This window comes from Cervus canadensis, chromosome 5 (assembly GCF_019320065.1).
Source record: "Cervus canadensis isolate Bull #8, Minnesota chromosome 5, ASM1932006v1, whole genome shotgun sequence".
NCBI classification, from domain to species: Eukaryota; Metazoa; Chordata; class Mammalia; order Artiodactyla; family Cervidae; genus Cervus; species Cervus canadensis.
Genome location: NC_057390.1, coordinates 70,489,782 through 70,505,316, shown reverse-complemented (window position 1 = coordinate 70,505,316; position 15,535 = coordinate 70,489,782). Strand labels below are relative to the sequence as shown.

The window sequence follows — 15,535 nt, the reverse complement described above, 5'->3', positions numbered from 1 at the left end:
CATGAGATTAAGGGACGTGGAAGTCCTTTAACCCCAGTAGACAATTTAAACACTCAGTTCAATTCAGTCACTCAGTTGTGTCCGACTCTTTACGACACCATGAACCGCAGCACGGCAGGTCTCCCTGTCCATCACCAACTCCTGGAGTCCACCCAAACCCATGTCCATTGAGTTGGTGATGCCATCTAACCATCTCATCCTCTGTCAACCCCTTCTCCTCCTGCCCTCAATCTATCCCAGCATTAGAGTCCTTTCCAATGAGTCAGCTCTTCGCATCAGATGTCCAAAGTATTGGAGTTTCAGCTTCAACATCAGTCCTTCCAATGAACACCCAGGACTGATCTCCTTTAGGATGGATCTCCTTGCAGTCCAAGGGACTCTCAAGAGTCTTCTCCAACGCCACAGTTCAAAAGCATCAATTCTTCGGCACTCAGCTTTCTTTATGGTCCAACTCTCACATCCATACATGACTACTGAAAAAACCATAGACAGACCTTTGTCAGCAAAGTAATGTCTCTGCTTTTTAATACGCTGTCTAGGCTGGTCATAGCTTTTCTTCCAAAGAGCAAGCGTCTTTTAATTTCACGGCAGCAGTCACCATCTGCAGTGATTTTGAAGCCCAAGAAAAGAAAGTCTGTCACTGTTTCCATTGTTTTCCCATATATTTACCATGAAGTGATGGGACCAGATGCCATGATCTTCGTTTTTTGAATGTTGAGTTTTAAACCAGCTTTTTCACTCTCCTCTTTCATCAAGAGGCTCTTTAGTTCCTCTTCACTTTCTGCCCTAAGGGTGGTGTCATCTGCATATCTGAGGTTATTGATATTTCTCCCTGCAATCTTGATTCCAGCTTGTGCTTCATCCAGCCCAACATTTTGCATGATGTACTCTGTCTATAAGTTAAATAAACAGGGTGACAATATATAGCCTTGACATACTCCTTTCCCAATTTGGAACCAGTCCATTGTTCCATGTCCGGTTCTGTTGCTTCTTGACCTGCATACAGATTTCTCAGGAGGCAGGTAATAGAATTATCCTAAAATTCATATGAAAGAACAGCTATCTAAATAATAATAATAAAAAAAAAAAAAAGAACAGCTATCTGAGAAGAACTAATTGAAGTATAAAAAACCGGAAAGGGACAAGGCAGTAGAAACAGGTGGGAATTTGCATTGACAAGTATTAAAATATAGTTTGAAACCAATTGAGAGGGTCTTTATATTGGCATAAGAATAGACAAGTAGATTAGTAGAAAAGAACAGAGAGCTCCGAAATAGACCCCATTATATATGAAAATTTTAAAAGTGACAAAAGTGATATTTAAAGTCAATGGGAAAAATAATTTATTTAGTATAAGGTTACTGGCACACTGAATATCCATCAGGAAAAACAAATTAAGTTGGGCCCTTAACTTACTTATATGCAAAAAAAATTACAGGTGAATTTGTGATTTAAGTATTTCAAAATAAAACAATAAAAATTTCAGAAGAAAATGTGCGATATATGTAGAATATCCGAAAACATTTTCAACCAAGACAGAAAACCCAGAAACCATAAAAAAAACAAACAGAAAAGCATAGTCAAAGCATCTTGAAAAAGAACAAAGCTGGAGGTATACCCTCTGATTTCAAACTATAGTACAAAATGGCAGTAATCAAAACAGCAGGATATTGACATAAAAACAGACACACAGATCAATGGAACAGAATAGACAACCCAGACACAAACCCACAGTTAGATGGTCAATCAATGACAAAGAAGCAATAATATATAATGGGAAAACACACCACTTTTAATAAACGGTGTTGGGAAAACTAGACAGCTATATGTAAAAGAATCAACTGAGCTACTTTCTCACACCATACATAAAAATACACCACTAATCATAAAGGAAATGCAAATTAAAACTACAATGAGATACCACCTTACACTACTAAGAATGGCTGTCATCAAAAAGACAATTAATAACAAGTGTTAGGATGTGGAGAAAAGGGATCCTTGTGCAACACTGGTGGGATTGTCAACTGGTGCAGTCACAATGGAACACATTGTATGAAGGTCTGGCAAAAAAATAAAAATAGAACAACCATATGATCCAGCAATTTCACTTCTGGGTACCTATCTGAAGCAAACAAAAACGCCAATTCAAAAAGATATATGCACCCTGATGTTCACTGCAGCATTATTTACAATAGCTAAGATATGGAAGCAACCTAAGTGTTCATCCACAGATGAATGGATAAAGAAGATATGGTATAAATATATATTATATGTATATATATGCACATAATGGACTATTACTGTTATTTTTTAAATAAATTTTAAATTTTTATTTTTTTCATTTTAAAAATGAAACCTTATCATTTGTGAAAACATGAATGAAATTTAAGAGGGTATTATGCTAAGTGAAATAAGTCAAAGACAAATGCCATATGATATCATATGTGGAACCTAACAAACAAAACAAAAACAGAGTCAGAGATACAGAGAATAAATGGGCAGTTGCCAGAGAGGGTAGGGGATGGGGAAGTGAAATAGGTAAACAGGAACAAGAGGTACAAACCTCCAGTTATAAAAGAAGTAAGCCACTAGAATGTATTATACAGCATGGAGAATACAGTCAATAATATCATTGCAGTAACTTCATATGGGGACAGCTGGTTGCTAGACTTGTGATGATCATTTCATAATGTATACAAATGTCAAATCACTGTGTAACATACCTGGAGCTAACATAATATTGTACATCAACTATATTTCAATTTTTAAAAAGATGGGCATAATTGAATATATACAAATAGTAATAAAAGCAATTGTATGGCAAAACACCAAGTATTAAAAGAACATAACTGGGGCAAATATTTGTAACTCATATGGCTGGCGAAAAGTTAATAACTCTAACATCCCCAAACCAGAAAAACTGGTAAGAAAGACACATCGCCTAACAGAAAAATTGGTTTAGAATATAAACAAATTATGATGATTAACTTCTTGATATTGAACCAAGTTTGCATTCCGGGAATAAACCCTACGTGCTAATAGTGAAATTTTTGATATGCTGCTGAAGTCTGTTCACGGATATTTAGGAATTATGCATTTGTATGTATATATGAAAATAATATATATACTTTTCTTTTTTGATACTATATCAAGCTTTGCTTTTTAAATAACCATAACTTTATATAAATAAATTGGAGTACTGTTCATCTTTTTCTTTGCCTTGGAATAACTTAAGTAACTGAAATTATATGTTATCTAAAGCTTAAATAAATCTTTTCATGAAACCATCTGATCCTGATACCTTTTTGGATAGTAAACCTTTTAACTGCTTTTTCCAATTTCTTTTTGTATGACTGATCACTTGGGTGTTCTACTTCTTTTTGAGTCAATTTTGGTAATTTATATTTTGCTAGGAAATCCTCCATTTTCTCTATATTTTGAAATATGTTCCCACAGAACTGAATATATGTAGTATTCTCTAATCGTTCTTTTAATTTCTTCCAGAATGTGATTTTCAGTACTAATCTTGTAATTTTTTTGCTTTCTCTATTTTTCTTAAATTTTAGGCATTTTTCTTTTTCATTAATCTTTCCAGGGAATTCTTTCTCTCATATTTGGTGCCCTTTTTCTTCTGTCTTAAGTTCCTTTATTTTTGAAAGTTCAGTTATACTATACCATAATATTCATAATTTAAGGTGTACAATTCAGTGGTTCCAAGCATAGTCACAAAGTTGTACAACTACTAAGTTCTTTTAGTTTTTAATGTCTCCTTTTTAGAAATGAGTTAGATAATTCATTTTCCTTTCAGGATTGCTTTCAATTTGCCCTGAAGATTTTGGCATGGATTCTCTCCTTTCATTGGTTTCTAGTTATTTTGTCATTTGCTTTGATTTGTCCTTTGAGCCAAGGATTATTTACTAGGGCATGTCTTTTTAACCTAAAATTATTTATCTGTATATCTTCCTACATTTTCTAAATCCTTTAAAATGAGTATGTTTTACTTTTATAACTAAGGCAAACATTTTTTAATTACATTTAAATATTTCATCTATGAAAAAATTATTTTTGAGAAAGGCATTCAGAAGGAATCCACTCTACCCCCAAACAGTAAATAGTTGTAACAAAAGTATTTATTAAATGGTTCTTGCTCCTGCTGCTGCTGCTAAGTCGCTTCAGTCGTGTCCAACTCTGTGTGACCCCATAGGACGCAGCCCACCAGGCTCCTCCGTCCCTGGGATTCTCCAGACAAGAATACTGGAGTGGATTGCCATTTCCTTCTCCAATGCATGAAAGTGAAAAGTGAAAGTGAAGGCGCTCAATTGTGTCCGACTCTTAGCGATCCCATGGACTGCAGCCCACCAGGCTCCTTCATCCATGGGATTTTCCAGGCAAGAGTACTGGAGTGGGTTGCCATGGCCTTCTCCTAAATGGTCCCTACTTTCCCAGTTTAACTATATTTGTTGTAAACTGAATTTCCTTATACTTTTGGGTTTATATCTGGACTCCAATCTGTTTCTCTAATGTCTCTGTATTTACTTTCCAGTATCAACAGGAAAAGCTTGGTAACTTTAAAATATGTTTTAATATCTGGTAGCATTAGTTTCCTCTCATTTCTTCTCCTCAATTTTCTTGGTTAGTCTCACATTTAATTTTTCATAAGGATTTTTAGTACCTTTTATTATGTTCTAAAGAAAAAAATCACTGATGTTTTAACTATAATTGAATGACAGTTGTAGATTATTTTAAAGAACTGATATCTCCAAAATATTGAGTGAACCTAATTAAGAGGACACATACCTCTCCACTTGTCTAAGTAATTGTATGTCTCTCTGTAGAAATGTTTCTTTATATAGGTCCTAGGACCTACCTATATCTCCTGAAGTTTAAGTCTGGGCACTTTATTTTGGTCGTTATTGTAAATTAAAACAGTTTTTCAATTTTATAGTCCAAAAATCATAATTCTGATACAGTAAAGCTGTAAGTTTTTATATATTAATTTTGTCTATTGTTTCTAATAGGTTTTCAGTTAATTCTCTTTGGGTTTTCAGATAAATAATCATATCATTAACATATAATGGCAATTTTGCTTTCTCCTTTTCAGCATTTCGTACATTATTTCCTTCTCCCTAACTGCATTGGCTAATAAATCTAGAACCATATTACATGAACGTGGTGACACTGGACATATTAAACTATTTCTAAAGTTTAATCATTCAGTTCAGTTCAGTTGCTCAGTCCTGTCCGACTCTTTGTGACCCCATGAACCGCAGCACGCCAGGCCTCCCTGTCCATCACCAACTCCCGGAGTTCACCCAAACCCATGCGCATAGTAAAATTTTAAAAGTAAGCATGCTCACTTAGCCAGTTTAGTATTTAGTATATGACCTTCTAGAGGTCTTTCTTTTCTTTTCAATGCCTGGCACATAGTTGATGTTCAGTAATCATCTACTTTCAGCTATGTTACTATATACATATGCATAGATATATAAACAATACAAAATGGAAAGAAAAGACACTAATAAACATTTGCTGAGCATCAATTACGTGCAGGTCTTTGGCATAAACACTCCCATTAACAGCTCTCTGGGCATGTAGATCCTACTAGGAGTTGATTTTGACAGCAAATAATGATTGGACAAGGGGGCTTCCCGGTTGCTCAGTGGTAAAGAATCCGCTGGCAATGCAGGAGACCAGGGTTCGATCCCTGGGTTGGGAAGATCCCCTGGAAAGGGAAATGGCAACTCAATCTAGTATGCTTGCCTTGGAAATCCCACAGACAGAGGAGCCTGGTGGGCTACAGTCCATGCGGTGGCAAAACAGTCTTGGCGACTAAACAACAATGATGGAAAGAACATTGCAATGGGAGTGTGAAGACCCAGATTCTAATTCTGTCTCAATCACTGATTTGATGACCTTGTAAGGTTCTTAATTAACAGTTTCCACTCACCCTGAAGAAGAGACAATTTGGATGAAGAGGCGGTCTTAGAATTCACGTGGGGATAAAGACCTCTGTTCACCTCTTGCCCTCCCTACCCCCAATACTATGGGAGAGTTTAGAGCTGATAGCCAGTAGAAGCACCACAGAAAAAGACAGTGGATCTAAGACTTCTTTGCGATAATGCATGTGGTGACACTATCAGAGAGAAACACAAACAAGACAAAATAATGCAAGTTCCTTGACATCCACTGCACCTCCCTGTGAAACACTTCAGCATCAGTTACGCTCTCTTACAAATGAAATGTAGATTCTGGGCTCCAAATCTACAGAGTAAATTTTACAAATCCCCATCCTCACACACAGCCCAGTAAGTTATCAGTTCCCAAGCTCTGCTGGGGTAACTAAACTTTTATTCTCCACCTCAAAGTCCTGTACGGGTCACCCAGAACGCAGACATGTTATCCAAGCAGACGATCTGACATGAGGACCTAGGCCTCCTCTCTCTTTGGGATATAGTCAACGGTTAGAGGCCACTCGAGACACCTTCTTAGGTGTCAGAGGGGGGCAACCCAAAGGTCATAAAGGTCAGGAGAGTTTTTCCTCGTGGAGCCAGATCCCTCAGGAGACCCAGGCCTGCTCAGGGGCGGGGAGGAGGCCGGGCGACCAGGCTGTTGAGTGGCCGCCCTCCCAGCCAATCGGCACTTCGCTCCGCCGCGCTGCGGTCCCGCCCCTCCCAGCGCGGTACTCACTTTTCCCACTTCGGCGTTGCCCATGGAGATGACTTTGATGCGCAGGGACTTGCCAGGCTCCTTCCGCTTCGGCATGCTGGCCTCCATGGCCCTCGCTCTCTCGGGGCCAGCAGCCTCGGTCTCTGCTTGTTCACCACGCTGGCCCGTCCCTCAGGCTTCGTCGTCCAATGGCGGGACCGCTGCTCTCGTCACCGCCTCGGCTCCGCGGCTCGCCATCCCCGCCGCTGCCTGGCAGCGGGCGCTGGCGGTTGGGAGCGTAGGGAACTGGGGGAGGGAGAAGAGAGTCTCGCGATGCTAGCAAGGGGCCGCGTGACGTCATCACCAGGCCCCAGAGATGAGGCTGCTCCCTAGGGTCGCGCGATCTGGCCCGGCAGCGGCCCTAGGAAGAAAGGTGGCCTCACGGGGGGTGGCTGAGTTTTACACTTCATGGAGGATGCGACCTTGTGGCCAGGGTGGGGTTCAGGACCTAGAAATTTGTTAGGTTTGCAGCCGAGTGGTAGAATCGAGGCAGATTCTCAGGCTGGAAGTAACTGAAATTACGGATTAGTTCAAGGTCCGTCGGCGCGGATATGCCAAGTAGACCACGGTCCGTTTTGGTGTATTTTTTGTGGATTCTTCAGTACCCATGGGCGCACCCACTGACACCCCCCCCCCCCCAATATTATGTTTGCCTTGGTGTCCCTATTATGTACTTCTGGCCTGCAGGTGGAACGTTCAGATTAGACCTTTGTTATACTTTAACTTCTGTCAAGGTGTTTGTGATTGTAGCTGTGAGCTCAGTTTATCTCTACTACTCTGCTACTCATCCACATTTAACCCCATCTTGTTCTTACCTTTAGCTGACAATATAACAAGAAAATAATAATTCTGAGATAACCACTTTTCTCATTCTAAGCGATGAGACAGAAAGCATCTTCTAGAATAGAAAACAGTTTGAGCAACTGTCGCTTTTCGGGTCAATATATTTAGCTACAGAAGATGAATAGAACTTGACAAACGTTTGTTTAGTGCCCTGAAAAAGAATGGCTGCCAATTTCCCACTAAATTATGAGGGGGAAGGTAGCATTGCTTCTGTTCTCACATAGCTGTAAACGTTTTAAATACATTGCAAGAAGATAGTGACTAAAGGCTCAAAGTTTTGTAACAGTTATTTTAAGTTAGATTTTTCAAGCATTTTAATGTTAAATTTTAATTTTGAAACATTAAATGCTTATTAAGAAAAAAGCTTATTTTGGATTGTTTCCATAGTAAACAAGTAATGTAACTTAGTTTGGTGAAGCTTCTAAAATTCTTTACAATTATGAAATATAAGTCCTAGTTAGAATTTTGATAGTTTAAAGCTTAAAAGAATTGGATTTATACTGATTTTCCAGATGCTGATCTCTCAGTATGATTTGATAAATCAATAAACATGTTTCTTTTATTTCTTCTTTTTTAATTTATTATTTAATTGGAGGAAAATTGCTTTACAATGTTGTGTTGGTTTCTGCCATACTGGCCCTGTAGTAGAACTGATATTGTGGAAGTATAATTGCAAAATGTCAAATCTTCAACTATTAAAGACATTAGGTATAATACTGTTGAGCATGAGAGCAGTGAAATGTGCTAAAGACTAAAGTTTATTATCATTTTTTCATATTGATGTTTTCAAGGTTTGAATATGTACAGCCATATTGTTTACTAGTTGTGTTAAAATAGTTTAAAACAGAAAAAGGAAGAAAGTTAGCTTTCTTTTCCAGTCTAAGATAAAAAGAGCAAAGAGAAGTATGTTAACTGTGTATGGAGCTGGAAGATATAGTATGGGGATTAGAAATGTAAGCTCTGGAGTCAGCCCTCTTAATCCACAATGTTGGCATGACACGGGTGTGTGGTAGCAGTCAGGGCTGCCCATGAAGTATATGGTAATCCCCAATAAACAACAGCAGTATGCTTTCATTTACTCATATTTTTTATGTTTTATCTGTTATGAAAGATTCTACATATTTTTTTATTAATTAACTTTTATTTTTGGTTGCATTGGGTCTTCATTGCTATGTGGAGGCTCTCTCTAGTTGTGCAGAGCAGGGGCTAGTCTCTAGATGTACGGGCCTTTCATTGCAGTGGCCTCCCTTGTTGCAGAGCACAGGCTTCAGGTGCTCCAGCTTCAGTAATTGCGGCACACAGGCTCAGCAGTTACAGCTCAAGGACCCTAAAGCATGGGCTCAGTAGTTGTGGCACACAGGCTTAGTTGCCCCTCAGCATGTGGAATCTTCTGGACCAAGTATCTAGCCAGTGTCCCCTGCATTGGTAGGCAGATTCTTATCCACTGTACCACTAGGGAAGTCCCGATTCTACGTATTTATTCTTTAAAATAAACTATGAAGTATGTCACACATAGTTAAATATATGAATGATAATGTAATGTATATCTGTGTAGTGTCCACCACTTACCTTAGGAAATAAAGCATCTGTGATATTGTATGTACTCTTCCCCAAATGTACATCCCTCTTCCCACTCTACAAAACATTACAACTATTTGAATTGGCGCTTCTAATTTCCAGGCATTTAAATATTATTTTACTATATATGTATATACACCTTGAAATATAGTATTGTATTGCATCTTTTAGAAATCTTTATTTTGAAATAATTTCAAGAATTTCAAGAATAGTAGGGGGGAGAAAAACCTTGTAAACCCTTTATCCAGATTCCTTGTTAATATTTTGCTCATTTCCTATATCAGTTGTGCTCACTATGTGTGCACAATTATACACACAATTTGTCTAAATCATTTGAAAGTAGTTTGCAGATGTCTTTATTCATAAACACTTTGATGTGCATTTCCTAAATAACAAGGACTTTCACTTACATAGCAACAGCATATTTATCAACTGGAGGAAGCGTAACATTAATACAAAACTATTGTCTAATCCTGTGGTTCCCAAACTGTGCACTGGGTGCCCCACAACACCGCGGTGAACTCATGGAGGGTATCTGTGGGATATTTTATTCATACATTCTGAACTTTCAAGGCAAGCAAAACTACTCACTTGAGGTTATGCACAGCTTTAACAATAGATGGCGCCATATTTCTTGGAAATGTCATATACTTGGGAAGCTGGGTTTTTTCAGTGTTTGTGATAAAACGTTCAGTGCAAAAATCAATGAGAACAGGAAATGAGGGTGGTCTTACCCAAACTGATTCCAGGATTTGAGAAGTTCTACAGTGCACGGTAGCTGCATAAATTCCATTAGTGGTTATTTAAGAATGAAATAAAAATACCATTTTTCTTTCAGTTTATGTGTAATATTTTTTTCAAATGGCAACTAAATTGTTAGAACATAAGCATTTAATAAGTTGCTTGGAACTAGGTTATTTTTTTTTTTTTTTTTTGGCCAAGGAACACCATGAAAAAATTACTGAGACACAGAGGGTACCTTGAACCAAGAGCATGTGGGAAATTTTGATCAAACACAACAATCCTTATTCAGATTTTACCATTTACTCTAATAGTATTCTCTGTAACTATGTTCTTTACCCCTGGTCTGGAGCCTCATCCAGCATCATTTAGTTGCCATATATCTTCAGTGTTTTTAAAATCTGAATCTATTTTTAGAATATCCCTCAATTTGTGTTTGGTGTATTCTTGTGATTAGATTCAGTTGTTTTTAAGATAGGGAGATTATTCTCCCTGGGCCAGACCTCAGGTTGTTAAAGTGAAAGTCACTCAGTTGTATCTGACTCTTTGCGATCCCATAGACTATACAGTTCATGGAATTCTCCAGGTCAGAATACTGGAGTGGGTAGCGTTTCTCTTCTCCAGGGGATCTTCCCAACCCAGGGATCGAACCCAGGTCTCTTGCATTGCAGGCAGATTCTTTACCAGCTAAGCCACAAGAGAAGCTCTTGTTAAGGGAAGGTTGCTAAGGAAAGTTCTTAAATGGGACAAGCCTTTTTCTGGTGAGAGGTATTCAGAGAGTGAAAAAGATTCAGCGTGAGGGAGGTTCTCCATTGCTGGCTTTGAAGATGGAAGGGGCCACATAGCAAAGACCTTAGTGGGCTCTCGGAGCTGAGAGGGAATCCCTAGTTGATAGCTAACAAGAAAACAGGCACCTCAATCCTACCACCTCAAGTAAATGAATTCTGCCAAAAACCTGCATAATATGGGAAGGAACTCTTGAGTTTCAGGTGAGAACACAGCTATCTATCACCCTGATTGCAGCCTTGTGAGATTTCTGATCCAGAGAACAAGTTACTCCTTGCTGGGATTTCTGACCTACAGAACTGTGAGATATTAAATGTTTGAAGCTGTTGTTATACAGCAACAGAAAACTAATACACATACTGAATAGTTTTGTATTAGATTCAATTTATTGAGAAGCTCTCGTTCTAGTTTGGCAGTGAAAGTCCCTACAGACCAAGTCTCCCACTGATAACTATAAACTCTGAAAGAAATGCCGAACAATGACCTGGGGATTCTGAAGGGTAATATAATAATCAGGCAGATGATGGAGGGGAGTAAAAAAACTTAGAGAAGCATCTGGCATGGGATGAGTTTCTCCTGAGCAATACAAGGACCTTGGAAGATACTCTGACTAGCCCTTTCTGTCTTACGTGTGAGTTCCAGGATTTTAGTTCTGAGCATGCACTGCACTGTATCAGAGGACATGAATATTATGCTACCGTGTAGACACCTACACACTCATCCTACTATCATCCATAGGACTGTGTGACTAAAACGATATTTCCTATCCCATAGGATATTTTCTGTAAAATGAAAATACACATAAAATTTACCATTCTGATCATTTTAAAGTGTACAGTTCAGTGGCATTAAGTGCATTCACATTGTATGCAACCATTACTACAATCCACCTCCAGATCTTTTTCATTTTTCCAAACTGAAATTCTGTCCCCATTAAACATCAGCTTCCCCTCCTCTTTCCCCCTACTCCTGGCAACCACCATTCTCCTTCTGTCTCTATGCATTTGACTACTCCTGGCATCTCATTTGAGTGGAATCACACAGTATTTGTCCTTTTCTGACTGGCTTATTTCACTTAGCATAATGTCTTCAAGGTTCCCATATAATATTCTTATAATGGGAATGCCATTTCTCCCCATGAGAGGTGTTGCGGGGGATGTCTAAGTCTTCTCTCCCTTGAATCTGGGTGGCTTATGACTGGGGTATAAGTAATGTTAATGACACTTTCAAAGCTAGATAATAGAAAGCAGTGTGATTTTCTTCTAGTTCTCTTGCAATGCTCACTTTTGGAATTCTAACTGTAAAGAAGTCCTGGCAGTTAATGGAGAAGCCCCCATAGAGAGGAGATGAGGCACCCCACCCCCATCCACAACCACAGTTGAGCTCCCATATGACAGCTCACGCCAATTTGCCAGCTATGGGATCAAGCCATCTTGAAAGTGCCAAACCAATGAAGCAAGGATGCCAAAAGGAAGTGGAATGTAGCAAGGAGTTTGTGGCAAGTGATACTCAGTGATATAGACAGGGAGAAAATTGCCTTTGCTTCACCAATGAATTTGAACTCAGAGCAAAGTGCAGATTTCGTGGGAGACATTCTGGGGTGCCAGGTGAATTACTAGAGTGAAAGAGCTCAAATGCCATCTTCCTCCCATTCTTTGAATGCCAAGTTCATTTGAACCTCATGGACTTTTTGTTTGTTTGTTTTTAATTTTTTTTAATTTTTATTAGTTGGAGGCTAATTACTTCACAACATTGCAGTGGGTTTTGTCATACTGTTTGTTTTTTTAATTTTTGGACATAGCATGTGGCATCTGGGGTCTTAGTTCCCTGACCAGGAATCAAACCCACACACCCTACAGTGGAAGCACGGAGTCTTAACCACTGGACCACCAGGGAAGTCCCTGAATCTCATGGGCTTTGTATTTAGTTTCCCTCTGCCTAAAATGCTCTTCCCCAGATTTCTGGATACTCCAGCTATAATGATCTGGTTACTAGGGAGAAGAGATTTTGGCACAAACCAAAGTTTCTATTTTGCACATCTAGTTGCAGTTAATGGCATCCAATAGCCTGATAAAAAGTTTAAGAAAGAAGAAGGGAAGAGAAGCAGGAAGAAGAAAATGACAGGAAATAGAATGAAAGAAAGAAGGAAATCTCTACATTTCTGCCTTTTACCAGATAGGATTCTGCTTTTTACCCAGCTGTCTTTAATAGTTCAGGTAAAGATTCAGCAGGGATGTTGACAGAATTTGTGAATAATCATAAAAAGTAGGAACTATGCTGATTCTGTAGACAATAGAAAGAAGGCTTAAAGTGATTGGTCTGCTGATGACTAGTCATGCCTATTTGCAGCTTAATGCAACTCTAACATTTTACAGGAAAAGTCTACCATAGTATTTACATTCAGGGGCTTCCCTGGTGGTCCAGTGGGTTAAGATACTGCCTTTGAATTACAGGGGGTGTGGATTCTATCTTTGGTTGGTAAATTAAGACCCTACATGCCATGCAGCACTTTACTTATGTTCACATTTCTTTAGGGTTGAATTCTTTTGTCATAGGGCATGTAGGTGCTACCAAATAGTTTTCCAAAGTGGCTTTATCAATTTACACTCCCATCAACAGGGAATGAGCATTCCAATTGTTCCAAATTCTCAGTGGTCTTCAACTTTGTCAGTCTTTTCATGCTAGCCTTCCTTGTAGGCTTGTAGTAGCATCTAATGGTCATTAGTCTGTCCCTGACAACTAATGAGATTGGATGACTTCATATATTCATAAGCCATTTTCTCTTACATGAAGTACTTGTTCAATTATCTCATCCAATGTTTTATTGAGTTTATTGATTCTTATTGACTTGTAAGAATTCTTTTTATGTTCTAGATATATATTCTTTATCAGATATATATTCCTGGTGTAGGAATATTTATAGCAGTACTATTAGTCAAAACCTGGAAACAACTCATTTGTCCAGCAGTGGCAGAATGGATAAATAAATTGTGGCAGATTCTTACAATGGAATACTATATTTTCCCTATATAATACTATACTACTGCTATGACTTGCATAAATATAATGTTGAATTAAAGAAACGAGATACAGAGGAGTATGTACTAGATGATTCCAACTATGCCTCATAGCTCAGTCGGTAAAGAATCTGCCTGCAATGCAGGAGGCCTGGGTTCGATTCCCAGGTCAGGAAGATCACCTGGAGGAGGAAATGGCAACCCACTCCAGTGTTCTTGCCTGGAGAATCCCATGGACAGAGGAGCCTGGCAGGCTACAGTCTAGGGGGTCGCAAGAGTCGGACACAACTGAGTGACTAAGCACACACACAAAAACAGATAAAACTAATCCATGGTGTTAGGAGTCAGGATTCTGGTTATTTTGGGGCTTAGTTAATGAAATGGGGTGTAAAGAGGGTCTGGGCGTCGCTCATGTTCTATATCTTGATCTGGGTGATGGCTACAAAGGTGGGTTCATGTTGTGAAAATTTACTAAGCTGCACGCTAATGTTTTGTGCACTTTTCCATAGGATGTTTTGCTTCAATACAAAAAGTTTACAAAAACAATTCCTACCTAATTTTCACATGGGTTTAAGAGTTAAAAAAGCAGACTTGGTCTGATATTTTTCTCTGCTCAAGAGTTTCTTGTGCTGTTCCTATGATGGATCTTGGTGTCCACGGAAACCAGACAGAGGCTGTGTGGTGGGAAGCAGCATATACAACAAAGAAACAAGTGTCTTCTCACTATATTTTCAGATCCCACTCCAGCCACAGCCATTCCCTGCTAAGACCACTGTCTGCCTGTGACAACTGTGACTACTGCTTGTCATGACTTCCCGGGAATCCATTCCATAACTAGTTCCACCTTATCCTCCCCATGGCTAGTTTCCATTTTACTCAACCCAGAAGGAAAGTAGGGCTGGCAGGGACTTGCAACAGAAAAGGCCTTCTCTGGACAAGGCACATAACACCTCACTAACTTTAAGCTTTACCTCAGCTCTAAGGTGGAATCTTAGTGAGGGTACAGCCTAAAAAGGCCTTTGAGTAGCAGAGTGAGTTTCAGGGTCTGTGCATTAATGCAAAAGCACTTTTACTTAGAGCAGAGTTCTTCAGGTCCTTGCTCAGAGCTTATTAATTCTAGTTTTAAGCATCATTGTATCACTTCATTATCTGATTTTCTAGGTCTACAAAAAGATTAAAAGTGGGTGGATGGGCAGCAATGGAGACTCAGACATAGAGAACAGACTATGGACACGGAGGTAGTGGGAGGAAGGAGAGGGTGGGACAAATTGAGAGAGTAGCATGGAAACATACACTACCATATGTAAAATAGATAGCCAATGGGAATTTGTTGTATGACTCAAGGAACTCAAACCAGGGCTCTGTAACAGCCTAGAGGGAGGGATGGGGAGGGATGTTTCAGAGGGAGGGGACATATGTATACCTACGGCAGAAACCAATACAATATTGTAAAGCAATTATCCTTCAATTTAAAATAAATAAGTTCAAAATAATTATTTTTAAAAGTGGGTGGATGGAGCTTCTCTGGCAGTCCAATGGTTAAGCCTCCATGCTTCCACTACAAGGGGCTCAGTTTCCATCCCTATTTGGGGAACTAAGATTCCACATGCTGCATAGTGAGGCAAAAAAAAAAAAAAAAAAGTGGGTGGGTTGAAATTTGCCCCTAGAGGAAAATACATGTCTGACTTTGTTAAATTTTGAGACTTATTCTAGATATATCAAGATAGAAATGTGTGTATGCAAGTGCATGTGCAGAAATCTACGTGTATACCAATGTGTTGGCTCTGGTGAATGTGTGTGTGTAGATTTTTATCTTGTGCATCTGTCAGTTTGGTGTGTGTGTTTTGGGTGTATGATATGTAAGG

At 39.0% G+C, this 15,535-nt stretch overlaps 1 protein-coding gene across 2 annotated transcripts in view; it reads right to left on the bottom strand.

Moving 5' to 3' along the window:
* The window catches only part of DNAJC27 (DnaJ heat shock protein family (Hsp40) member C27), a 38,211-nt gene extending 31,270 nt beyond the window's left edge, over positions 1-6,941 (bottom strand). For both annotated transcript variants that reach the window (XM_043469201.1, XM_043469202.1), the window contains exon 1: positions 6,688-6,941. In XM_043469201.1, coding sequence (XP_043325136.1) covers positions 6,688-6,774 — 87 coding nt within the window. In that variant the 5' untranslated portion in view covers positions 6,775-6,941. The remainder of the gene's footprint in view (positions 1-6,687) is intronic.
* Between the last annotated feature and the right edge of the window lie 8,594 nt (positions 6,942-15,535).